Genomic DNA, 27,416 nt, shown 5'->3' with positions numbered 1-27,416 from the left:
CGAAATAATATGTGCCTCAGTCTTGGCAGGTGAGGGGTTTGCCTGACACCTCCACACCCAGGGGAATGAAATGCAATTTGAAGAAAAATAGCACATTTAATTAGAATTTGAGAGAAATATAAGATACAGGAAGAAAAACCATGCATTTCTCTCATTAATTTCCATTCATTCACCAATCTTAAAGCCCATTAAAAATGGTCTTCTCTGGATGCCAGGGCTGCTTTAATTTTCTCTCTTTTTCCTCAGGAGAGTTTGTGGGGGGAGCGGGTCGATCCTGAACTCCCTGATTCATGCAAAGACCTTTGGCTTCAGGGGATGGGTGGTTCCCTTTTCCTCTGACTGTGGGGAAGGAATTTCTGTTACTCTCCCCTTTGTTCTCTTGGACACTCCTACCTGCAGGTATTTGTGCAGACATAACCACATTCTCCTGTGACACTTCGACTAGGTGAGGCATCACCCTCATGGTTTCTCTGCCCCACTAGAGGTCTCTCTTTGTCTCTGCAGGTTCCTGTAAATGCTGTTAGCAACTCTGGTGGGGTGCTTCTGGAGTCCGCATTCACATTGGAGGATGTAGGGTCTAACTTTTCACATTTTTCGAGGTTGGTTGACCAGACAGTAGAGGTTTTCAGCCGGGATTCTTCGTAGACTTCCTTTAACCTGCCCTCTTGGTCACTTTTTCCCCTTCTCTTCTAAACCTTTGCCAGACATGTGCCTGCCTGTCTCTTTATTCTCGGCAGGGGTCCCTTATAGTTCACCAGCCCTCTGCTGGAGGGTCCTTCTAACACTGGTACAGGACTTAAGGGTGCAGGTTTCACTGTAGGTTGGGGTTTCTCCTCAACCTGGCACATGTGGCAATTCCTGCAATACTCCAACACATCTTTGTGGAGTTTTGGCCAGTCCAACTGCTGTCTTATGCAGGCTCTGGTCTTTCGTATACTGGCATGTACAGCCACTGTAGTCTCGTGGGCCCTTCTTAATATTTCGCCCTGGTACATCTGTGGCACCTCTAACTGGTGAACTACTGTCCACTCCTTACCCCCAGGTCTGTGAGGAGAACTCCATTTCCTCATCAGTACCTCATTCTTGAAATAGTAGCACTCAGGGACTCCCACTGCTTCACTTTCAGACTGTGCTAACTCTTGCAGTACAGGGTCGGCTCACTGGACCTCAATGAGGAAAAATCCATGTAATTCATTCCCTGGATCTCCTAACTTTCCAAAGAAAGTCTCAGACAGGCAGACCTCATGGTTGTCTGCCTGCAGTGCCAATGCAGTCTCCTCTGGGGGAGCTGGGTTGATCAGGGCCTGATCCACTACACATTCAGGGACCCTGCAGGGGACCGTCTCCTGCCACTGCCCTGTCTCTTTGACCTCCTGCGGTCTTTCTTTCACTACTGGGGAGGCTACCACCTTCACCCCTGCAAGATCATTACCTAGGAGCAGGTCAACCCAGTCCACAGGCAAACTATTGACAATCCCTATGGTCACCGGTCCCGAAATTAGGTCGCACTCCAGATGCACCCAGTGTACGGGGACAGACACATACTGCCCTCCAATACCATTCACCACCATTTTGGTGTCCACTGCACTCTCTGAGGGGAAGGTCAGGCCTTTTCCCAGTAAAAGGGATCTGGTGGCCCCTGTGTCCCTGAGAATCACTATGGGCTTGCTTGCCCCACTTGAGGGATATGGGGTTACTTTCCCTTCAAATACAAAACCCTGATAACCTTCAGGAATCCTATTAACTTTTCCTGTACCGGCCGTTGTAAGCTTCCTGGGTTGCACCCTTACTGCAGTAAAAGCCACAGCCCGTTTCATGATTTCCATCAGGCCCTCGTCTTCACTGAGCGGGTGTGTCCTAACTAACCCTACCGGTTTCCCATTTCATTTCCAGCAGTCAGCTTTTAAATGGCCTGCTTTATTACAATGGAAGCACACATGTCTCCGGATCTCACTCTTGCTCATAGCACCTTCTTTTTTGGCTGGAGGAGGGACCCCCTGTGTCTCCTGCTTTCCTTTCTCTTCCAGGACTGCCTGGGTGTCTATCACCTTCCCACCCTTTGTCCTTTTTGGATTTGTGGGGGTTATCAGGAAAGGTTCTCCCCGGGAAACCAACTTATAAATTAAAGCAAACTCATCGGCCAGAACGGCCGCTTGCTGGACTCCTTGAACCCGCTTCTCCTCTACATGGGTTTTTATTGAGAATGGGAGAGAGTTTTTAAATTCCTCTAACAGAATTATTTTTTAAAGCCCCAAGCCACTGGTCAAAAGCCAGCTGCTTTCTTCTTTCAAACTCCAGATAAGATTAATTAGCTTGCTTTTTGAGGGTTCTAAACTTTTGGTGATAGTCTTCGGGTACTAATTCATATGCCCCGAGGATAGCACTTTTGTTCAGGTCATAATTGGGTGAATGCTCATCTGGCAACAAGGAATAAACCTCATGGGCTTTTCCAGTTAGTTTGCTTTGCAATATGAGAGACCAGGTCTCAGCTAGCCATTTTAGCTGCCTTGCCAGTTTATCAAACATAAGAACATAAGAACTAGGAGCAGGAGTAGGCAATTCAGCCCCTTGAGCCTGTTCCGCCATTCAATACGATCATGGCTGATCTCATCTTGGCCTCACGTCCACGTTCCTGCCCATTCTCCATAACCCTTCAACCCATTACTAATTAAAAATCTGTCTATCTCCTCCTTAAATTTACTCAATGTCCCGGCATCCACCGGACTCTGGGGTAGTGAATTCCACAGATTCACGACCCTTTGAGAGAAGTAATTTCTCCTCATCTCTGTTTTAAGTCTGCTACCCCTTATCCTAAAACTATGACCTCTCATTCTAGATTGCCCCACCAGTGGAAACATCCTCTCTACGTCTACTTTGTCAATCCCCTTAATCATCTTATATACCTCAATTAGATCTCCTCTCAATCTTCTAAACTCTAAACAGTAAAGGCCTAAATTGCTCAATCCCTCTTCATAAAACAAGCCCCTCAACTCTGGAATCAATCGAGTAAACCTCCTCTGAACTGCCTCCAATGCAACTACATCCCTCCTCAAGTAAGGGAACCAAAACTGTACGCAATACTCCAGGTGCGGTCTCACTAATGCCTTGTACAGCTGCAGCAACACTTCCCTACTTTTATACTCTATTCCTTTAGCAATAAATGCCAAAATTCCATTTTCCTTCCTTATTACCTGCTGCACCTGCATACTAGTTTTCTGCGATTCATGCACGAGGACACCCAGATCCCTCTGCACCAAAGCACTCTGAAGTTTCTCTCCATTTAGATAATAATTTGCCTTTCTAATCTTCCAACCAAAATGGATAACCTCATACTTATCCACGTTAAACTCCATCTGCCAAATTTTGGCCCATTCACCTAACCTATCCATATCCATTTGTAAATTTCTTATTTCTTTATTGCAATTTACTATCCCACCTATTTTAGTGTCATCTGCAAATTTGGCTACAGTACCTTCTATCCCTGCATCCAAGTCATTAATATAGATTGTAGATAGTTGGGGCCCGAGGACCAAACCCTGTGGCTCCCCACTAGTTACATCTTGCCAACCAGAAAAGGACCTATTTATCCTGACTCTCTGTTTTCTGTTGGTCAGCCAATCCTCTATTCAAGCTAATAAAGTGTCCCTAACCACATGTGATCTTACCTTGTGTATTAACCTTTTGTGCGGCACCCCATTATCCACTTTACTTGTTACACCTTCGAAGAACTCGAGCAAATTAGTCAAACCCGATTTACCCTTCATAAAACCATGCTGACTCTGATGGATTGTGTTTTGACTTTCTAAATGTCCTGTTATTACTTCCTTAATAATGGATTCTAACAATTTCCCAACGGCAGAAGTTAAACTGGTCTACAGTTTCCTACTTTCTGCCTCCCTCCCTTTTTGAATAAGGGCATTATATTAGCATTTTTCCAATCTACTGGAACCATTCCCGCATCCAGGGACTTTTGGAATATTATAAGCAATGGATCCACTATCTCCGCTGCCACTTCCTTTAAGATCCTAGGATGTAGGCCATCAGGCCCTGGGGACTTGTCTGCCTTCAATCCCAATAGTTTGCTCAGTACTTTTTCCCTAGTGATGATGATTGTTCTAAGCTCCTCCCTTTCTATAACCTCTGCATTACCTGTTACTCTTGGGATGGTATGAGTGTCCTCCACCGTGGAAACTGAGACAAAATACTGATTTAGTATTTCTGCCATTTCTGTGTTCCCCACTATTAACTCCCCAGTCATATCCTCCAAGGGACCAACATTCACTTTCGCCACTCTCTTCCCTTTTATATACTTATAGAGGCTTTTGCTATCCGTTTTTATATTTTGCGCTAGTTTTCTTTCATAATTTACCTTTGCTCTTTTTATTACTGTTTTAGTAACCCTTTGTTGATCGAGAAACGTTTCCCAATCTTCCAGCCTGCCACTGGCCTTTGCAATATGGTATGCCTTAGTTTTATGTCTTTTTGTTACCTTTAACTTCATTGCTTAGCCATGGATGTTTTTTCCCCTTCTTACAATCTTTCTTCCTCTCTGGAATATATTTTAGTGGGGAGGAATTGAATATCTCCTTAAACATCTGCCACTGTTCATCAACTGTCCTACCTTTTAGTCTTCCTGCCCAGTCCACTAGGGCCATATCTGTCCTCGTGCCTATGTAATTACTTTTGTTTAACTCCAGAACGCTAGTGTGGAACTCCAGTTTCTTGCCTTCAAACTAAATTTGAAATTCTAGCATGCTATGATCACTCTTCCCTAGAGGATCCTTAACTATGAGATCATTAATTAATCTCACCTCATTACATAATACCAAATCTAGAATAGCCTGCTCCCTGGTTGGTTCCACAACATATTGCTCCAAAAAACAATCTCTAATACATTCAATGAACTCTCCCTCGAGGCTACCCTTGCCAATTTGATTAATCCAGTCTATATGCATATTAAAATCACCCATAATGATTGCTGTACCTTTCTTACGAGTCCCCAGTATTTCCTGGTTTAAACGTGGAACTACTGTTTGGGGACCTATAGATTACTCCCTCCAGGGACTTCTTTCCCTTGCTATTTCTTATTTCTACCCAGACTGATTCTATGTCTTCAAATGACATCTTCCACATCTTCCTCATTGAATTTTGGAATTAGTTGGGCGAGTTTTCGCAATCTTGTACTCAGTCCTGAATTGTGCTCCTCCATATTAGCCATGCTTTCACTAGGGTTACTCTGTCACCCCCTAGCTAACTCAAGCCGCCTTAACTCCCATTCTTCGCATTCCTTCTGGAATATTCTTTCTCTCTCCTACCTTTAATTTTCTTCACATTCCTTTTGGAAGGCCCTCTCTTTCTCCCTCTCCTGCCTCTCTCTCTCTTTTTCCCTTTCCTCAAATTCAAGTTTCCTTTGTTCCAATTGTAACTTTGCTCACAATACCCTTCTGGATTCTGTTTCTAACACTGCTTCTGCTTCTTCAGGTTCAAGGGGAAAATGGTTGACCACTAGCCTTAGGAGTTCAGACTTCCTAGCCTTGCCACGTACAGTGATCCCACACTACTCAGCCATTTTTCTCAACTCCTCCATAAACAGTGCTTTTAATTTATCCCAAGTTACTTCACCCTGGCTTGGAGAGCTACTCGCTTCAGTTGCAGACATGTTAGTATTCAATCACACACAACCACATGAAAACCTGTATTGATTTGCTCTTTTTGATTGGGAACAATTTGGCTTCCCACTTCCAATTTCACTTGTTCATCTGTGGGTAACAATCCAGAAACTACCACCCAATTTCTGTTACAACCAGGTGAGAAATGTGTCTAGGGGTCTGTTACTATCTTCACCTGGTCTTATTGTAACAGGGTTTAATTTTAAACACACTGTGTTTTGAGCTCCCTTTTTTGTGAATCTTTGTTCACAGTTTTCCAATTGTAAAACAAAGAAACAAATTCACACCGGTTTTCTGAAGTTTAAAGAAGAAAGATGAAATTTTATTAAAATTTAAACTCTAATACGGTTCAAGCCTACGGATATACAATGCGCCCACGTTAGCATGCACATGCGATATGCACGGAGATAGGAACAGAAAAAGAGGAAAATATAGTAGAGAGGGGTTTGAGGCAATAACTTGTTATGGTGCTTCGAGCTCACTGTAGTCCTTTTGTAAGTAGTCTTGCTTTTCAGTGGGGCCCAGTAGTCTTCTTAAAACCTTGTTCACGTAGGAAACTTTTCTCTCAAAGAACAAAGAACATAGAAAATTACAGCACAGGAACAGGCCCTTCGGCCCTCCAAGCCTACGCCGATCCAAATCCTCTATCTAAACCTGTCGCCTATTTTCTAAGGGTCTGTATCTCTTTACGTCCTGCCCATTCATGTATCTGTCTAGATACATCTTAAAAGACGCTATCGTGCCCGCGTCTACCACCTCCGCTGGTAATGCGTTCCATGCACCCACCACCCTCTGCGTAAAGAACTTTCCACGCATATCCCCCCTAAACTTTTCCCCTTTCACTTTGAACTCGTGTCCCCTTGTAATTGAATCCCCCACTCTGGGAAAAAGCTTCTTGCTATCCACCCTGTCTATACCTCTCATGATTTTGTACACCTCAATCAGGTCCCCCCTCAACCTCCGTCTTTCTAATGAAAATAATCCTAATCTACTCAACCTCTCTTCATAGCTAGCGCCCTCCATACCAGGCAACATCCTGGTGAACCTCCTCTGCACCCTCTCCAAAGCATCCACATCCTTTTGGTAATGTGGCGACCAGAACTGCACGCAGTATTCCAAATGTGGCCGAACCAAAGTCCTATACAACTGTAACATGACCAGCCAACTCTTGTACTCAATACCCCGTCCGATGAAGGAAAGCATGCCGTATGCCTTCTTGCCCACTCTATTTACCTGGTCTGACCACTTCTTCTGTGTATTGGGGAAGCAACGACTGGGTTCCCATTGTTCCAACACAGCTAGTACTATACAAATGTTCTTGCAGTCAGGGGCTTGCAATTTTAAGTTTTAATGTTCATGTGGCAAAATGTGTGCCTCAGTCCTGGCAGGTGAGGGGTTTGCCTGACATTGTTTTAAAAATTCCTTTTAAACGCTGACACAACATTTAAAAACATTGGCCTATGAAAGGAAGTAGTTAAACAGGCTTTGTAACTTAAGCCGTGGGTATACATAACATTCCTACACTTGTATCAGAGAAGGGGTGGGGGGGGGGGGGGTGATGGGGGGAAACATAAGTACATGATAGCCAAAGGAAAATCCAAATGTTGAAGGCACTGAATTGATACATTTCGAAGGAGGTCTTGGTATATGCTCCAGGGAAACTTTGAGTTTTACCATTACAAATGATATATTCTGGAAAAATTTTAAGGAGTTTATAATTCCCATTACTATTTTTATTTAGTTTAAAAAAGGAAAATCACAGTGACTTTTGTATTTTTAACAGTCCCACCATCTGACCATTATGTTACCTCAACAGTAAATGGCTCACATCCAACCTCCCCCCAGATTGTCCAAGTTTACAAAGGTATCTACCCTTTCTGCACCTAGTTCACAAAGACCCAGTACCCCGTCCCACTCCCACCCTTCTCTTCTTCTTCCATATCCCAGTTTGTATTAGCACTCTACTCCTTCTTCCTCATCAATTCAAGCTGTACTCTTCTCCCCCTCCAATTCAGTTAATCATGCTATTCATCCTCCACTCCTCCAGTTCAAGGTAGCACTAAGTAGTACTTCATTGGCTGTAAAGTGCTTTGAGATGTCTGGTGGTTGTGAAAAGCGTGATACAAATGCAGGTCTTTCTTTTTAATGTTCTCAGCCTCTCTCCTTCATCCTTCACCCCAAAGCACTGCTTCTTGATTCTCCTCCCTTCCCCACTAAAGCACCATCCATTCCTCCCTGCCTCTGCCTGTTTGATCTCACTCCTACTCATTTCTGGTGACTAATGCAATGAACAAGACCCTTTGCCCTCTCAATGCCTGTCCTAGACTTAATGGCTAAGAATGTGGCCTCTATATACTGTAGGCAGGAGCTCGTTCTCAGGAGAATTCCCAAATGTGTTTTGCAGAGGCTGCAACAGTTGCCATTAGTGTTTGATGTACCATTGACAGGATAGAGAGGAGTAGAACTGGGCAAAAGTGGTTCAGTCTATGCTGAATTTTGTCATCAAACATTTACACAATGACTACCCCCAAAATGCTGGTGTGTGCATGAATCACCAATGGTTGTCATGTATGGCATTTGAAGTGATCGTTAACCTAAAAGGTTAGCACTTTGGCTATTTTGACCAGATAATACTACACCATAGATATATGACTAATGCTGAATGGAGTAAGTTGTACTTTACATGGTTCTTTTATGTCATAGTACAATTTATACAGGTTCTCACTTTAGGCCTTTCCGCAATGACTTGCATATTTTCTCCACACGGTTAGGCTGTGGCTCCAAACTGCTGGAGTTTTTTTGTGAAGTGGCATGCCTCTTTGTTGATTTTACTGAGGGCATTCTTGACCTTGGCGAACTTCGACTGACAGAAGAAACTCTGCAAAAGAAAATTGTAGCACTGTTAATTCATTTTGAATGAACAAAATATCTTTGAATGTCTGTTAGTTTTCATACCATAACTATTATGTGCATGGAAGGCAATGTTAACAATACATGTAACTCTGTTACCATGTTGAACAAAATAATCCGCATTCAGAAACCAATCACCTTGCTTAGAATTTTAAGCCCCCGCCGGGGCCAGGAATGGAGGTAGGCGGGAACTAAAAAGAGCTCCATTCTGCCTCCGAGGAAATGTTGTGGAGGCGGTATGGGGGTTTGGCGAGGCTACCCGTCCGCATGCGGTGAGTGGCCAACACGGCTCATTAATAGCCTATTGAGGCCATTAATGGAGGCCAGCTGGGATTTTCCAGTCAGCCTCCAAGACCCTGGAGGTGGCGGGGGCCAGTTGAGTGCCTGGAGACAGCTTCCTCTGACAGACCAGCGGACCAGCACTCCAGGTAGGCCTAGAGGCCCTCCCTGCCTGCCTGGTTGCAGGAGCAGCTGCAGAGCACCCTGGAGAGGGGATTCCCCCATCCCCCAAACAGTGGTGGCCTGGCTGCAAGATCCATTTTTTAATTTATGTTTAAAAAAGTTGGACATAGGGAACCTTCATTTTGATGCGCCTTCTCCCTTACTTACCCTCTATTGCAGCCTGCTGCACCATTCAAGCTGGAAGACCTCTGATTGACCCTCCAGCTTCATGAGCCCACCCGCTGTCCTTAATTGGATGGTGAGCACCTCTCCAGGCCAATTAAAGGGGTGCCCCTGTGAAAATTGGGGCCATGACTTTTTCCCCTGGGGCTGGTTTGGGACCTGAAAATGGTCCCAACTTCTATTTCCCGCCCCCGGAGGGAAAATCCCGCCTCTTGCGTTTTGTGAAAAAGAAATAATGCAGGGCTCAGTGTTATCTTTGTTTAGCATGTCCTGCATACTAGTGTTCAACAAGTTTAACCTGTTTGAATTAATGGATAGATGCTATTGTCTAATTTTAATTTTTCCCAATTAAGCAGCATGGGTAAAAATCACAGTACCAAAGTTTTTGAATGTGTGACCATATCTATCGGGGAAATGTTTAAATGAGGTGGAGTTTACATTATTATTGCCCCTTCTGTTTGGTCTGTTCCTCCATTTTCCATTGCCTCTGCACTCTGGCCAGAGCTCCGGTGTCTCTTCATTCTCTCTGATGTTCTTTTTGTCACCCACCATTCCTTCCTCATAGCAAGACCCCCATTCTTGTCTAGCCAATCTTTCTTAATAAACAGCACTATTCTCATGGAAAGATACATTCCGGGAGAGGAGAGGATTAGTCTCATCCAGGCCCTAAAAAATTGGTGAAGAGCCTTGGGCAACTCACTTTTACATGTTGGTTCTTCGGCAAGGTGGAAAATGATGAATGTGCTGCTTATCCTGAATTGTGCTTGCCAGACAAGATGTGAACCTATCACTTCAGACGGGAAAAAGTAGCAGAATTTTGCGAGCACATTAACAGAGAAAGAATCTATTGATACTATCCTACTGTGGACTATGGTAGCAACTTTGCCTCCTCCTGTACAAGTTTTAAATTAAGTATGTGTGTTGGTCTTAGAATTTCTCAGCAATCAATAGCAAATTGAATCTGGAACAATTATCAATGCTCATCCACTGACTAGCATCTGCGCTGACCACCTAGAAAGAAGCCCCTAACTGAATATATAATCCATTGTGCGTATTTATTTCTTTTAAATACCACACAGTGATCTTGAACTAGTAATCCAAAGCAATAATCTAACCTTTGGGTTCAGATAACAGTTATAAAATACTCTGCCCTTGTTGTTGTGGTGTATGATGTCATCTGGCTCCCTCAATTAAATTACTGCCTTGTAATCACTGCCACATATTGCTATTTATTTTGGTTTCTGTATTACATTTTCTCCTTTCTTTTTCATCTATCTTCCCCTTTTCCTTTAGTGGGCTGGATTTTAAGGAGCCCTTGACGTTGGGATCCGTGACAGATTAACATCATGGGTGTAGGGGATGGTGGGAAGGGTTGTAGTTTAAAGTTTATGCAGTTTGGGAGGGAAAGGTTAGATGGCAAAGGTAAGTGTTTTGGGGGGGGGGGGGGGGTGGAAAGGGCAAATAATTAATTTAATTGTTATGGGGGGGTGGGAGAGTGGCAAAAGAAATGTATTTACTTAATTTAGTTAATTCTATTGTTAAATATTTAAATAAGCCATTAGGGCTAACAAAGCCCTTCAAAAATGACGTCAGCACCTGTGCACAGGCAGCTGATGCCATTGCCAGGGGCGGACAGGCCACCCCCTCGACCTGATCTGAGGTGGGGGGGGTGGGGAGCGGGCGGCCCGCCTCAACTATTTAAAGGAGCTACCGCGATTCCAAGCGAGCTTATAAAATCCAGCCCAGTGTGTCAGCTATGGCCAGTTGGTAGCACTTTTGCCTCGGTCCACAAATGTTGTGGGGTCAAGTCCCATTCATAGTATTTTGTTTTTGTATTAGTGCTTTGAGACATCTGGTTGTCGTGAAAGGCGCTATATAAATGCAAGTCTTTTTTCCTTCACTGAAGTGTGGAAATGGGTGGAATCCCCAAATAGAATATAATACACCAAGAAACTTTACAAATATATAAACATATGAATGGAGACTGAATAAGGTTTGCTTTTGGTGTGCTGAATTCCTCTAATGTTTATCATTTTTCACAGTTGGCATTTTACAGAATGTAATTTGTGGATTTGATATCCGATTGGAAGCATATGCATATTTTGAACACCATGAAGGAAATTTCAGACTTAAAGTGTTACAAAGCATATTACACACATGAATCATTTCTTTGCATCACTTCCAAAAATTCTGCAACACTAAGGTTTTACAGTTTCTTTAGTAAACTATTTTAAAAAATGCCTCATGGATTTCCTGGTCTGTTGACGTGATTCTGCTTTAAAAAAAATCCACGCGTCCTTGCAAAATATCCTTTCAGAAAATAAGTAACAGTAAATAATCTTGTTTTCAGAATCGAAACAGCTCTATAAGTTGGATTGTTGTTTCGCTGTTATATTTATCACACCAGTATTTCAACGATTTTGTCTGGAAGCTTTCAAGTTAATTATTCTCCCACATGGATAGTAATGATGTCTCACCCACATTTATTTAAATTTACTAGAGATATGTTAGCTGTATGGCATTGTGGAGGAGGACTTGAAAAAATTATGAAAATTTCTCGAATTTCATTACTGGACTGGATGCTGCTCCCTCACATCTCCACAAGCGAGGTATAAATACCATGATATTTGCAGTGGAAAATGTATATATTCAAAAGGAGTCTTACTACTGCATGGTGTATCACAACCACTTTCCACTTGTGATAAACCACTACACTTGACCACTGCCAATCCTGATTAATCCTCAAAAAGGTTGATATGCCAGAATAGCCTCTTTAACTTTGCAACTGAAAAAGTATTTCCTTTCTCAACAACAAAAACTTGCATTTATATTTATTACTATATTTATATTGCATCTTTAACATAGTGAAACCTTTCAAAGTGCTTAACAGGAGTGATCATCATGCAAAATTTTCCACCAAACCAAAGAAATATTAGGACAGCTGAACAAAAATTTTGGTCAAGGAGGTAGACTTTAAGGAGCATCTTTAAGGGGAAGAGAGGAATAGAGGCAGACATATTCAGGGAGGGAATTTCAGAGATTCAAGCCTAAGCAACTGAAGGCACGGGTCACCAATGACGGGACGATGGAAACTGGGAATGCACAAAAGGCCAGAATTGGAGGAATGTAGAGATTTTTGAGGGTTGTTAGGGCTAAAGGATGTTACAGAGATAGAGAGGAGTGAGACCAGGAAGGAATTTGAAGACAAAGACAAGAACTTTAAATTTGAGGTGTTGTCAGACCAAGAGCCAATGTAGGCCAGTAAGCATATCAGGATTGTGTAATGTTATTGTGTAGTAGCATTGCAATGGCTTCTCAGATGCCAACCCTTCACAATGCAATCACGATAGATTAATTTTCTTCTAAGAAATCAATGTAGTATTGTGATGGAGTCTGCGTGTGCAGACTGTTATTTGAACAGTTGACCTGTTGAATATACTGCTAGGTGCACTAACTTTAGATTCAAAGCTTGTATTTTTCTGAGACAGTCCTTTATTGGAAAAAGAAACTGAAAGCTTCAGAGTCCTGAGAAAGACGGACTGGTTAGGACCAGTTAAAACAAACAGTCATATGATCAGAGGTTTGGCCAGAGACATGTGACAGGAGCTCAAGTTTCAATTTACAAGATTACAGACAGCAGTGTTGAAGAAAACAGATAATTGGTGTTTTAAGAACAAGACAAGCTGCTGTGATTGGGGCCTGATTTTCTGGGAGCTGGCCCTAGGCAAATACAAGTTGCTCCGACTGTTTTTGGTGCCTTAAAGAGTTACTCTTGGAACCACACCATCAAGACAGTCATGTTCAGAACCGAGGACATTCAAGATGCGACAGGCCCAAAACATTGAAGGGAAGCCTGTAACACTCACTATCAACAGGAAGGCATCACCTGTGTGTGTGCATCTTGGAAGATGGGATCTGGGGATCGACTTGAAAAGTTCAAAGATCTGAAGGAATTTGTGGCTGTAACTGGTCTATCTTTGATGTGAGCACTGCCCAAAAGACTCGTGAGATCTGTCTTTGTTGCATCTGCTAGTTAATGTGTAATCTTTAAGCAATATATACATCGACTATAATTTAACTGTTAGTTCATGTTTAATTTATGTTGGTTTTGATTTGACTGTTAAAGTAAAATTTATAAAAGTGAAATCTTGTCAGTTTGTTTTTCTAAATTTGTCAGCAGATTGGATTCTTTTGGTTTGTGATCTCATAGGGATCATAACAGTGTATATTGCACAAACTAACTGTTTGCTGGGTAGATCAACAAGCTCGACATTAATAAAAACAGGAAATGCTGGAAATACTCAGTAGGTCTGGCAGCATCTTTGGAAAGAAACAGAGTTAACGTTTCATGTTTGTGACAGCTCCCCTCACTCACTCTAACCTATCTCCCTCTAAACTTGCAGCATTCCGTCCTCTCAGGTCCAACTCTAACATTGTCATCAAACTTGCTGATAAGAGTAGTGCTGTTGTTGGCTGGCGTACTGATCACTAACTAGCAGAGGCTGAATGCCAACCCTCCCTCCTACCTAGCCCTGGACCATGACCCCACCACTGAACATCAAGCCGTTGTTTCCTGGACTGTTAGTGACCTCATCATCTCTGGAGATCTTTCCTCCACGGCCTCCAATCTTATCATCCCCCAACCCCGAACCTGCTTATACCTTCTTCCGAAATTCCACAAACAGGATTGCCCTTGTTGACCCATCATTTCAGTCTATTACTGCCGCAATCTTTCCAATCATGACTCTATTTTTTTCTTCCCTTGTCCAGTCTCTTCTCACTTACATCCATGATTCTTCCAAAGTCCTCTGACACATTAACAGTTTCCAGTTTACTGGCCCTAACCATCTTCTTTTCACCATGGACTTCCAATCCCTCTACACCTCCATCCTCCACCAGGACAGTCTGAGAGCTCTCCACTTCTTCCTTGAACGGAGGCCCAACCAGTCCCCATTCACCAACACCCTCCTCTGCATGACTGAACTTGTTCTCACATTGAACAACTTCTCATAGAATCATAGAAAGTGTAAGGCGCAGAAAGAGGCCACTTGGCCCATCGTGTCTGTGCCGGCCAAAAAACGATCCACCTATTCTAATCTCACCTTCCAGTATTTGGTCCGTAGCCCTGCAGATTATGGCACTTGAGGTCCATATCCAGACTCCTATTGAATGAGTTGAGGGTTTCTGCCTCAACTACCCTTTCATGCAGTGAGTTCCAGACCCCCACCATTCTCTGGGTGAAAAAGTTTTTCCTCATCTCCCCTCTAATTTTTCTACCAATCATTTTACATCTATGCCCCCTTGTCACTGACCTCTCTGCTAAGGTGAATAGACCCTTCACCTCCACTCTAACCAGGCCCCTCAAAATTTTGTACATTTCAATCAGATCTCCCCTCAGTCTTCTCTGTTCCAAGGAGAACAACCCCAGCCTATCCAATCTTTCCTACTAGCTGCATTTTTCCAGTCCTGGCAACAGCCTCGTCAATCTCCTCTGTACCCTCTCATTGAAATTACATCCTTTCTGTAATGAGGTGACCGGAACTGCACACAGTACTCAAATTGTGGCCTAACCAATGAGCTATACAGTTCCAGTATTATCTACCTGCTCTTATATTCTATACCTCGGCCAATAAAGGAAAGGATTCCATATGCCTTCTTAACTATTTTATTGACCTGTCCTGCTACCTTCAGGGATCTGTGGACATTCACTCCAAGGTCCATCACTTCCTCTACACTTCTCAGTATTTTCCCATTAATCATGCATTCCTTTGCCTTGTTTGACCTCCCCAAATGCAACACCTCACACTTCTCCAGGTTGAATTCCATTTGCCAATTTTCTGCCCATCTGACCAGACCATCAATATCTTCCTGCTGCCTACAGCTATCCTCCTTGCTATCTACCACATGACCAATCGTTGTGTCATCTGCAAACTTCTTGATCATGCCCCCTACATTTATGTCCAAATGAAATTACAGAACAACAAGAGAGATAAACCAAACCACCAAGAATCTCCTTCAACTCTACTCACTTCCTCCAAATAAAAGATATTGCCCTCAGTATCTGCATGGGTTCTAGCTATGCCTGCTTTTTTGTGGGATATGTGGAGCATTCTTTATTCCAGTCCGACTCAGGTTCCCTCCCCACCTGATTTTCCGGTACAATGATGACTGTATGGTGCTGTTTCCTGCTCTCGCCCTGAACAGGAAAATTTCATTGACTTTGCTTCCAACTTCCAACCTTCTCTTGCCTTAACATGGTCTACCTCCGACTCTTCTCTTCCCTTCCTTGATATCTCTGACTCCATTTAGAAACATAGAAAAAAAGGAGCAGGAGTAGGCCATTCAGCCCTTCGAACCTGCCCCGCCATTCATTATGATCATGGCTGATCATCCAACTCAGTAACCTGTTCCCACTTTCCCCCCATATCCTTTGATCCCTTTCGCCGCAAGAGCTATATCTAACTGCTTCTTGAAAACATACAATGTTTTGGCCTCAACTGCTTTCTGTGGATAGCCTATGAACCAATATTCACAAGAAGTCCACTGACTTCCACAACTACCCGGGCTACACTTCCTAACACCCTGCTTCCTGTAAGGACTGTATTACATTCTCTCAATTTCTCTGTCTCCCTCTCTTCTGTTCAGATGATGCAACCTTCCATACTAGCACTTCCGATGTCTTCCTTTTTCCTCAACTGAGGATTCCTCCCACTGTGGTTGATGGGGCCCTTTACTATGCCGTTCTATTTCACACACTTCTGCTTTCACGCCTTCCCCTTGTCCTCACCTTCCACACCAGCCTCAGTATTCAATGGATCATCCTCTGCCATTTTCGCCACCTCCACCATGATGCTACCACCAAACACATCGTGCCCTCCCCTTTCAGCATTCTGAAGGGACCATTCCCTCCACAATATCCTGGTCCACTCCTCAGTCACCCCCAACAACACCCCCTCTCTTTCTTATGGCACCATTCCATTGAAGCACAGGAGGTGCAACACCTGCCCTTTTACCTCCTCCCTTCTCACTGTCCAAGCCCGAAACACTCCATCCAAGTGAAACAGTGATTTACTTGTACTTCTTTCAATTTAGTAGACTGCTTTCACTGCTCACTATGTGGTCTCCTTGACCTTGGGGTGATCACTTTGCAGAACACCTCCGTTCAGTCCGCAAGCATGATCCCGAGCTTCCAGGTGCCAGTCATTTTAATTCTCCACCTTGCTTCCCCTTTGACCTTTCTGTCCTTGGCCTGCTGCAGTGTTCCAATGAAGCTCAACGCAAACTCAAGGAACAGCATCTCATAGAATCATAGAATCATCAAATGGTTACAGCACAGAAGGAGGCCATTTGGCCCAGTGTGTCTGTGCCAGCTCTCTGCAAGAGCAACTTAGCTAGGCCTACTTCCCTACCTTTTCCCCATAGCTCTGTAAATTGTTTCTCCTGATAATTACGCAATTCCCTTTTGAAAGCCATGATTGAATCTGTCTCCATCACACTGTCAGGCAATGCATCTTTCAACTGGGCACTTTAGAGCCTTCTGGATTCAACACTGAGTTCAACAATTTTAGGTTGTAACCTCTGCCCCATTTTGTTTAATTTTTCTTGGTTTGATTTATCTCTCTTGTTTCTCTCTTATTTCTTTTGCTTTCAGATGGCAGCTGTTCAGGATCCTGCCAATCACACCTCCTTTAGACATATTTATCCCAACTTTCTGTTTTCTTTGAGTGAGCCAATCCTCTATCCATGCTAATGTATTACACCCAATCCCGTGAACTCTTATCTTGTGCAGTAACCTTTTATGTGCCACCTGTGTTATAGCATAGCCCCAATCATCTTTCATATAGTGTGAAATGAGCTGCATTACACTCTTTAAAGCGACTAACAACCAATCTAACATTTTGCGCACAAATAAATAAAACAACTCAATGACATGAGGCTTTAATCCTGTTCAGAAATCAGTGAAGCCTTAGAGCCAGGACTGCAAGACACCAGCTCACTTCCTTGCTTTGGTAAGCACTGTCACCCACCATTTGAGTTGCTGGGTGGATTGCCCAATGGAGGTGAGGATAACACCTCAGGAGGAGGAGGAGGCACTGCCATGAATCAGGACATTCCAATAGGGATGCGCTTCCTGTGAGCTGATGGTACAGCAAATTTGATGAACACTGTGAAGGAATCCATGGAACCAAAACCAACCTGCACTTCTGGTGGAGGAGACTCCATCTACGTTGCTTGGGATGGAAAAATAATTGATTTAATTTTTCTTTTTCATTCACGTAGAAAATTGATCAGCTATCACATAAATGAACATAATGTATTCATATTTCCATAAGCTATTTTATACGCCTCTATAATACTTACTGGGTTCTTCTGTGTTGCATTGAACTAAAGCCAGCAAATGAACGGCTGCGGTTGACTCCACTAGAATTAGCAGGAGAGGCAAAGTGCAGTTTCACAGACATTATTCCCAGGAGTTTTGGTACAATTCCTATAGATAGGTAAGAAAAATTCATCAGATATGAGGCAGCACACAAAAAAGGATCTATTCCTTGGGCCATGGGTAGGGGAAGAAGTTGGTAAAACTTAAAAGGAAGTTATCTAAATAAAATCTTGTACTTTTAGAATTGCATATTAATTGAACATTCTTAAATGCTCTTTCTGCTCGTTCCAATGTTAGAAAGGCATGTCTTCACTCTCCACAGTACAGCATTTTAACAGTGACTTCGGGGAAGAATCTGAAGGTGGAATGAGAAAGAGAAATGAACATGACGAGAACACATGGAACATCAGAGCTTTGACAGATGCAATATCCTCATTAAACAAGTAGCATTGATTCATATACATTGGTGCTTCTTAATGCGGAAATGTTGAGCAATTCCATAAACTAATTACACCCAAATAAATGGCATTTCCTGTCATTGTGCTTCTATTTCTGAAGGGTATACTTCAATGCAAGTAGTCTAGGGAATAAGACAGGTGAGCTGAGAGCATAGATTGGCATGTGGAAGTATGATTTTATAGCTATTACTGAGACCTGGCTGAAAGAAGGGCAGGAATAATAGCTCAACATTCCTGGTTACAATGTTTTCAGACAACATAGAGAGAGGAATAAAAAAGGAGTGGGGATGGTCACAGCATTGATTAAAGAAACAATTATAGCTGTGAATAGGGATGATATGGTAGAGGGATCATCAAATGAGACCATATGGATTGAACTGATGTTACGACCGACTGCTCCTGTCAAAGTCACCAATCAAAATATACAATTCTGATTGTGGTGGGACCAGCGCACTGTTAATCCAATTCCGTGGTTCCACAGATCAGCTAACATATCATTTAAAAACTTTCCAAATTAAAGAAAGACCCAACCAAATTGTACCATCTATTAACCCCCCGAATGAGGCTTACCAAACCAGGTGTCTTTAAATCAACAAATTAACTCTTTGGTTAGACGATCTAAATTCTTAAACACTATGAAGATATTCTTCCTTCTTCTTCTTCTTCTTTGACCTCCTTGTCTCGAGAGACAATGGTAAGCACCTGGAGGTGGTCAGTGGTTTGTGAAGAGTGCCTGGAGTGGCCACAAAGGCCAATTCTAGAGTGACAGACTCTTCCACAGGCGCTGCAGATAAAATTGATTGTCGGGGCCGTTTCACAGTTGGCTCGCCCCTTGTGCTTCTGTCTTTTTTCCTGCCAACAGCTATATCTCTTCGACTCGCCACTCTTTAACCCCGCCTTTATGGCTGTCCGCCAGCTCTGGCGATCACTGGCAACTGACTCCCACAACTTGTGATCAATGCAACAGGACTTCATGTCACATTTGCAGACATCTTTAAAGCGGGGACATGGACGGCCGGTGCGTCTGATACCAGTGATGAGCTCGCTGTACAATGTGTCCTTGGGGATCCTGCCATCTTCCATGCAGCTTACATGGCCAAGATGAAGATATTAGCAACATTTAAAATAGAAAAAATTAGAGTCCTTGCAAATTTACAGTCCAATGTTGCTGAGGTCCTCACAGGATGTTGCTCGAAGTCATCACAGAATGTTGCTTTCCTTCTCCAGCGAATTTCAACAATTAACGACTTGCAAACACTTGCAACAGAATCAATCTGACTTTAGAGTTTTTGAGGGATAAAATATTGTCCCAGTCTCACTTCCCGTTCTTCAATTTAAATTACCAGAGATCTCTGTTTTGGCTTGATGCTTTTAGAATTTTGAGAGATAATAATTAAACAGACTAAATTCCTATTCCTTCAGTTTAAATGGTTGAGAGCGCTTTTTCCAGACTCTGACACCACGACTGTGTCCTCTGTGTCTCTGTCAGTGTGTTCTGTTAGGACAAACTGTCTTCAACTCACAGCCAGTTCAAAACTGAACTGTAACAAATGTATCGCATTAGGCTCACTCCCAGTGGCTATATCTATGGTAATGAGAATGCACCCTTTGAATCACAGTCTCCAAATGGCTGTTTCTAAGGCAACAAAAATGCATCTTCCTATAACTCCTAAGGCTTGCCGGCTCTTAAAGCAATACTGATCCCTTGCAAGCCTTAAAGGCAAACTGCATATTCCGAAAAAACTACAGGACCATGACACTGAAGAACAAAATAAGGACGATCACACCTCTGGGTGTGTACTATTGCTCACCAAACAGTCAGTGGGAGATAGAAGAACAAATATGTAGGCAAATCTCTGAGAAGTGCAAAAACAATAGGGTAGTAATAGTGCGGGGTTTTAACTACCCTAATATTAACTGGGATAGAATTAGTGTAAATGGCACTGACAGAGCAGAATTCTTAAAATGGATTCAGGAGAATTTTTTTTTAGCCAGTACATTGAAAGCCCAACAAGAAAGGGGAGGGGGGGGGGCTTCTGGACTTACTTTTAGGGAAGTAAGGGGTTATCAGTTGGGGAGCACTATGGTGGAAGTAATCATAATTCAGTTAGATTTAGGGTAGTTATGGAAAGGAATAAAGATAGACCACGAATAAAAGTTCTCAACTGGGAAAAAGCTAATTTTACTAAGCTGAGATGTGATTTGGTTAAAGTGGACTGGAAACAACTACTTGAAGGTAATTCAGTGCCAGATTAGTGGGAGGCATTCAAGGAACAGGTAGCTAGGGTTCAGAGCAAGTACATTCCCTGAAAGAAAAAGAGAGACTAATAAATCCAGCGCCCCCTGGACGTCAAGGGGCTTAAAGGAGAAGATGAAGAAAAAAAGGGAAGCCTATGACAGATACCAAGCGCTCAATAGTCCAGTAAACCGAAAGGAGTATAAAAAGTGTAGGGGTGAAATTAAAAGGAAATTAGGAAAGAAAAGAGAGGGCATGAAAAAATACTGGTAAATAAAATCAAGGAGAGCCCAAAGATTTTTAATTAATACATAAAGATAAAGAGGATAACTAAAGGAAGAGTAGTGCCTATTAGGGACCATAAGGGCAACCTATGTGTGGAGGTGGAGGATGTTGATATGGTTCGTGATGAATACATCTGTTTTCAGAAAAGGATGATACAGACTTTGCTATCAGGGAGCAGGAGTGTGAAATTTTAAATGAAATTAACATAGTGAGAGAGGAAGTATTAAGGGGTTTGACGTCTTCGAAAGTAGATAAATACCCAGGCCCGGATGAAATATATCCTTGGCTGTTAAGGGAAGCAAGAAAAGAAATAATGGCGGCTCTAACCATCATTTTCCAATCCTTTTTGGCTACAGCTGTGGTGCCAGAGGACTGGAGGACAGCTAACATTGTACCATTGTTTAGAAAGGGAGATAGGGATAGGCCGAGTAATTACAGGCCAGTCAGCCTAACTTTGATGGTGGAAAAAATATTGAAAACATTTCTGAGCAACAGGATAGATCTTCATTTAGAAAGACACCGATGAATCAAGGCAGTCAGCACAGATTTGTTAAGGGAAGGTAGTATCTGACGAACATGACTAACATGACATTTTTTGAGGAGGTGACAAGGAAGGTCAATGAGGGTAGTGCATTTGATGCAGTCTATATGGATTTTAGCAAGGCTTTTGATAAGGTCCCATATGGCAGACCAGTCACGAAAGTAAAATCCCATAGGATCCAAAGCCAAGTGGCAAGTTGGATCCAAAATTGGCTAGGAGGCAGGAAGCAAAGGGTAATGGTCGATGGGTGTTTTTTTGATTGGAAGGCTGTTTCCAGTGGGGTTCTGAGGGCTCAATACTAGGTCCCTTGCTTTTTTGATATATATAAATGATTTGGACTTGAATGTAGGGGGTACGATTAAGAAGTTTGCAGATGATACAAAAATTGACTGTGTGGTTGATAATGAAGAAGAAAGCTGCAAACTGCAGGAAGATATCAATGAACTAGTCAGGTGGACGGAACAGTGGCAAATGGAGTTCAATCCGGAGAAGTGTGAGGTAATGCATTTGGGGAAGGCTAACAATGCAAGGGAATACACGGTAGGATACTGAGAAGTGTAGAGGAACAGAGGGACCTTGGAGTGCAAGTCCACAAATTCCTGAAGGTGGCTGGACAGATAGATAAGGTGGTCAAGAAGGCATATGGGATACTTGCCTTTATTAGCCGAGGTATAGGGTCACTGACCTGAAACGTTAACTCTGCTTCTCTCTCTACAGATGCTGCCAGACCTGCTGGGTGTTTCCAGCATTTCTTGTTTTTATTTCAGATTTCCAGCATCCGCAGTATTTTGCTTTTATCATAGAATATAAGAGCTGGGAGGTTATGTTGGAATTGTATAAAATTATACAATAGTTAGGCCACAGCTGGAGTACTGCATGCAATCCTGGTCACTGCACAATAGGAAGGATGTGATTGCACTAGAGAGGGTACAGAGGAGATTTGCAAGGATGTTGCCTGGACTGGAGAATTTTAGTTACGAGGAAAGATTGGATGAGCTAGGGTGTTTTTTTTTGGAACAGAGGAGGCTGAGAGGAGACCTAATTGTAGTGTATAAAATTATGGAGTCTAGATAGAGTGGATAGGAAGACCCTATGCCCCTTGGTTGAGGGGTCCATAACCAGGGGGCATAGAGTTAGAGTCCTCCACCCAAATTAAATCCAGGTCAGGAAGGCCTGTGAATGGCCTTCTCACCCCGCTGTCAATTGAGGCCTTTAAGTGGGCAATTAATGCCCAATTAAGGGCCTCATCCCACCGCCACCAGAATTTGCTCAGCAGCGGGTGGGCCTGTTGCCACACGGGGATAACAACAAGTCCATCCCCGGCAATGGCATCAGCTGCCTGTGCGCAGGAGCTGACGCCATTTTTAAAGAGCAGTCAGCCCTGCTGGCTTATTTAAATATTTAAAGACACATCCAATGAAATTAAATAAATACATTTCTTTTGCCCCGCTCCCACCCACCCCCCCCCAATAACAATCACATTAACTATTTGCCCTTTCCTCCCCAAAGCACTTACCTTTAACATCTGACCTTCCCCTCCCCCAAACTACACAAAGTTTAAATTGCAACCCTTTCCCACCATCCTCTACACCCATGATGTTTATTTGACCCTGTTCCCCCCCACCCAACCCCCACACTGATAAACTTACCTCCTCCCTCCTCCCCACCAGTGTGGTGCATCATTTCCCTGGACGGGGATCCAAAGGCGCAGGACTGCCAGCCACCACACCAAAGATTGCGGCGGGCCTTCAAGATCTGAGGTAAGTATATGTAAATGAATTAATTTTATTAATTTGAATATGGTGATTGTGGTCCCATTGCCGAGTGACAGGGGGGCCAACACTGTCCCTTGCTGCTGCCGAGAGGATCGAGCCGGGCCCCTGACGAGGTCCATGGCGGGCCTCATCCAAGACCATCTTCAGGCCCCTTACCCAGTCACGGTTCCTGATGTCGAGGGCTCCTTAAAATCCAGCCCAACGTTTCTGTAATGGCTATCAGATCATGCCCATTTATTTCCATTTGTGGCATCAGTTCATCTATCTTGCTATATGTATTTTGATAAAGCACTTTTCATTTTCCCTTTTTACCATTTTCCCCTACTCTGACCTTTTTGCTGGTGCACTCTTATGTTTGTACGTTCTGTCCCTTCCTGTCACGCTCTGTTTATCATTAGCCATATCATACCCTGCACTATTGCCTTGTCCTTTCTCTTTAACTTTCTAAATTTCCCTCACTTGAATCCTCTCCCCCCCACTACATAGTTTAAAGGCCAATCTACAGCCCTAGTTATTCGATTTGCCAGGACACTGGTCCCAGCACAGTTTAAGTGCAGCCTGCCTCAACGGAACAGCTCCCACTTTGCCCATTACTGGTGCTCTTGCCTCATGAATTGAAACTCATTTATCCCACACCAATCTTGCCACACATTCAGTTCTCTGATCTTATTGATCCTATGCCAGTATGCTCGTAGCTCAGATAGTAATCCAGGGATTATTAATTTAGTGGTTCTGCTTCTTAATTTAGCCCCTAGCTGCTCATGCTCCCTCAGCTGTACCTATTTCTTAGTCCTACCTATGCTGTTGGTACCTATGTGGACCACGACAACTGGACATTTCTCCTCCCACTCCAAGTTCCTCCCTAGCCCGAGGAGATGACCCTGGCAAGGGGCAGGCAATACAATCTTTGGAATTCACACTCGCGACTACGGAGAACAGTATTTATCCCCCTAACTATACTGTCCCCTTCCACTACTACATTTCTTTTTACTCCCCAACTTGAATGATCCCTGTACACAGTGGTGTGGTCCATTTGCTCATCCTCCCTGCAGTCCCTGCTCTCGCCCACATAGGCTTTTTTTTTTATTCATTCATGGGATGTGGGCGTCACTGGCCAGGCCAGCATTTATTGCCCATCCCTAATTGCCCTTGAGAAGGTGGTGGTGGTGAGCTGCCTTCATGAACCGCTGCAGTCCATGTGGGGTAGGTACACCCACATTGCTGTTAGAAAGGGTGTTTTTCATTCCTTTTTATTGACTTCGTAGCAGCTAGATACAACTGAGTGGTTTGCTAGGCCATTTCAGAGGGCATGTAAGAGTCAACCACATTGCTGTGGGTCTGCAGCCACATGTAGGCCAGACCAGGTAAGGACAGCAGATTTCCTTCCCTAATGGACATTAGTGAACCAGATGTGTTTTTACAACAATCGACAATGGTTTCATGGCCATCATTAGACTAGCTTTTTAATTCCAGATTTATTAATTGAATTCAAATTCCACCTTCTGCTGTGGTGGAATTTGAACCCATGCCCCCAGAGCAATACCCTGGGTCTCTGGGTTACTAGTCCAGTGACAATACCACTACGCCACCGCCTCCCTGCTGCAAGAACCTCGTACCAGTTGGAGAAGTGCAAGGGCTGAGACTCCTCCAATGCTACCTTCTGGATCCTCACTCGTACTTACACCCTCCTGTCCCTGACCACGGACCAAATTTGAAGTACTTAACCTAAGTGTTGTGACTGTATCCTGGAACAAAGTGTCCATGAAACTTTCTCCCTCCCTGATATATTGCACTGTCTGAAACTTGGACTCCAGCTCATCAACTCTGAACCAAAGTTCCTCAAGCTGCAGACACTTTCTGCAGATGTAGTTGTTGTGGATCACACTGGTGTCCACCAGCTCCCACTTGCTACAGTTGCAACACATCACCTGCCCTGCCATCCCTATTGTATTTATTTAACTAATTATGTTTTCAAGTTTTGAAATATCAATCAATTTTATAGTTTTTAATCTAGGTAATGACCTTGTTTAATTTATTACATTTAGTTATATGCTCTAGGTCTTTACTGTAACTTAGCCCACAGTCCTACATTAACTCTGTTTGTTTACGTTTATTTATTACATATCAAGCAGCACCTCTTACCCCCAGCTCCCCAAATTCCCACACTTGTCAAATTCCCTTGCACTCTGGTGAAATCTGCACTCAGGCGAAGCTGCTCTGTGCTAATACTCTTATTATGAATTCACTTACTGTTTTACTTACCCAGATTGAAATTTTTAATTTCCCAGCTCTTAGCTTAAACCAACGCCCTAGTTTAGAGAGAAAAAAAGGGGAAATACTCACTCATCACCTTTAAGGCAGAAGGTGGTGGATTTATATCCTACTTCAGAGACTTAACACAAAAGTCTAGGCTGATATTCTTGGTCGTACTGAAGGAGTGCTGCACTGTTGGAAGTGTAATCTTTCAGATGAGACAGTGAGGTCCTGTCTGGCCTCTTAGGTGGACATGAAGTATAGCACTATCTTGAATAAGAGCAGGGAAATTATCCCCAGTGTCCTGGCCAATATTTATCCCTCAATCAGCGCCACTAAAAAAAACAGCGAATCTGGTCGATATCATTTGCTGTTTGTGGGAGCTTACTGTCTGTATATTGGCTGCTACGTTTTCCACATTGTAACAGTGACCACACTTCAAAAGTACTTCAGTAAAGAGCTTTGGGGCATCCAGAGATCATGAAAGGCATGATATAAATGCAAATTTTTCTTTTCTTTAATCTAATGTCCCCAGTAAAGAAATTTTGAAGATAGTGACTGGCCAACCACTAGAGTGGTGACTTCATGGGGAATGTTAAAGGGATGTCATTCTCTCAATAGTCCCACTGCAATTTTTGTAGATTCATAATAAAAATAATAGTAGTAAACCTTTGGTAAAAACATAACAGTGTATTGGAGGTCGCATCACATGGGAAACATTTCTACCACTGTAAGTGTCCTGAATCTTTGAGAGTTTTCAGGGCAGCCCACTCATAGAAATTGTTTTCTTTTTATTCCTTTCCCCATTAATTCTTAATTCAATATATATTATGTACATCCTTGTTACATGCAGAGCAATATCTTGGATTGCAGACATATAAATTGACACGATGCACATTGTGGCAATGACCTGAAGTTCTGTAGCTCCAGCTGCATTGGCTTCAGCCAGTATCAGTTAGTTTCATACTTAGAAGAACCAGTTCCAATCTTTACACAAACAAAGTTGTTTGCTTTTAACACTTAACCTTGGGGGTTCAACTATTACTTGGAATTTTGTTGAGTGAATTTTTCTTTCTTACTTCTTCTCTTCCATCTTGTTCCTTTCAGATTTTGTTGCACTATTTTCTGATACAAGGGTGACCAGGGTACTTCTTTTTCCTGTAATGTCAGCTTGGCTCAGTTGGTAGCACTCTTGCCTTGGAGTCAGAAGGTTATGGATTTCACCTCCACTACAGACTTACTTAATTTAAGGTGACACTTCAGTGTAATCCTGAGTAAGTGCTGCATTATCAGAGGTGCCATCTTTCAGATGAGACATTAAACTATTGTTCCACCTGCCTGTTCAGGTTAATGCAAAAGATCCCATTACACTATTTAAAGATGAGCAAGAAGTTCTCCCAGTGTCTTGGCCAACATTTGTTTCTCAACACTTACAAAAAATAGATAACTTGGGCATTCATTTATTTGTTATTTGTATACAAATTTGTCATTGCAAAAGTAACTGCACTTCAAAGTAATCCATTGTGCATAAAACGCTTTGGGATGTCCTCAGGATGTGATAAGGTGCTATATAAATGCAAGTTCTTTATTGTTCTTGAACACAGTAGTGGGGGGTGTATGAGAAAATTGTAGGTTGCCTTACTGTCAGAAGAAACCTTTGGGGATCGTGTCTTATCTTTGCTTGTTGTCCTAGTCAAACCATATGACTTTGAAAGCTTACTATTTGGCAATATCACTAGACTTTTGTTGAGAGCCTTATAATTTTGTCCAGCATGTGGCATCATACCAGAGCACATGGTGATTGGACATTGTTGCCCACACAGTGACCTCTTGATTTCAGTTGCGCCACTCGGGGTAGTTGCTGGGTGAAGACTAGGCGTCTCTCACAGAAAAAGAAACAAAGCTTTACAGGAAGCTTTGCTATTTATAGTGAATAGTTCTATTTTCAAAGGGTTATTTCACTTGCTGTATGAAAACTATGAGAGCTCTACATCCTAACAGCATTTTCTTCAGCTTAATTTGTTGTAGAAGAAAAGGTGAGGGAACAGGACACAATCTGAGTTGTGTCAATATTCCACAATTAGGCAGGTCATAAATTAAGGCTCAGATACCCATCTAGATAAGCATCCCAGATGCAAGTCTAAGATGAAGAGGAGGCAGGCTGCAAATGGGCCGAGTGCCGAAACATGAGCAACATTGTTACATAAGTTATCAAAATTCGCGTTCTACTACTTTGTCTGTGGCACATTAACACACCAACATGCTGCCGTATTTGGTACATATTA

General features: G+C 42.9%; 1 protein-coding gene across 12 annotated transcripts in view; it reads right to left on the bottom strand.

Moving 5' to 3' along the window:
* ripor3 (RIPOR family member 3) overlaps positions 1 to 27,416 on the bottom strand; it is a 240,440-nt gene that overhangs the window by 124,270 nt on the left and 88,754 nt on the right. For 9 of the 12 annotated variants that reach the window (XM_068048189.1, XM_068048182.1, XM_068048180.1 and 6 more), the window contains 2 exons: positions 17,565 to 17,691; positions 8,395 to 8,547 (listed from right to left, as the gene is read on the bottom strand). In XM_068048189.1, the coding sequence (XP_067904290.1) occupies positions 8,395 to 8,547; positions 17,565 to 17,691 (280 nt within the window). Of the gene's footprint in view, positions 1 to 8,394; positions 8,548 to 17,230; positions 17,326 to 17,399; positions 17,435 to 17,564; positions 17,692 to 17,819; positions 17,904 to 27,416 lie in introns of those variants that run through there. The other 3 variants (XM_068048188.1, XM_068048190.1, XM_068048191.1) reach the window with 3 other exon arrangements.

Source organism: Heterodontus francisci, chromosome 16, assembly GCF_036365525.1.
Source record: "Heterodontus francisci isolate sHetFra1 chromosome 16, sHetFra1.hap1, whole genome shotgun sequence".
In the NCBI taxonomy this organism is placed as follows: domain Eukaryota; kingdom Metazoa; phylum Chordata; class Chondrichthyes; order Heterodontiformes; family Heterodontidae; genus Heterodontus; species Heterodontus francisci.
Note: the sequence above shows the minus strand (reverse complement) of the source record. Positions and strands in the feature narration are given on the sequence as shown.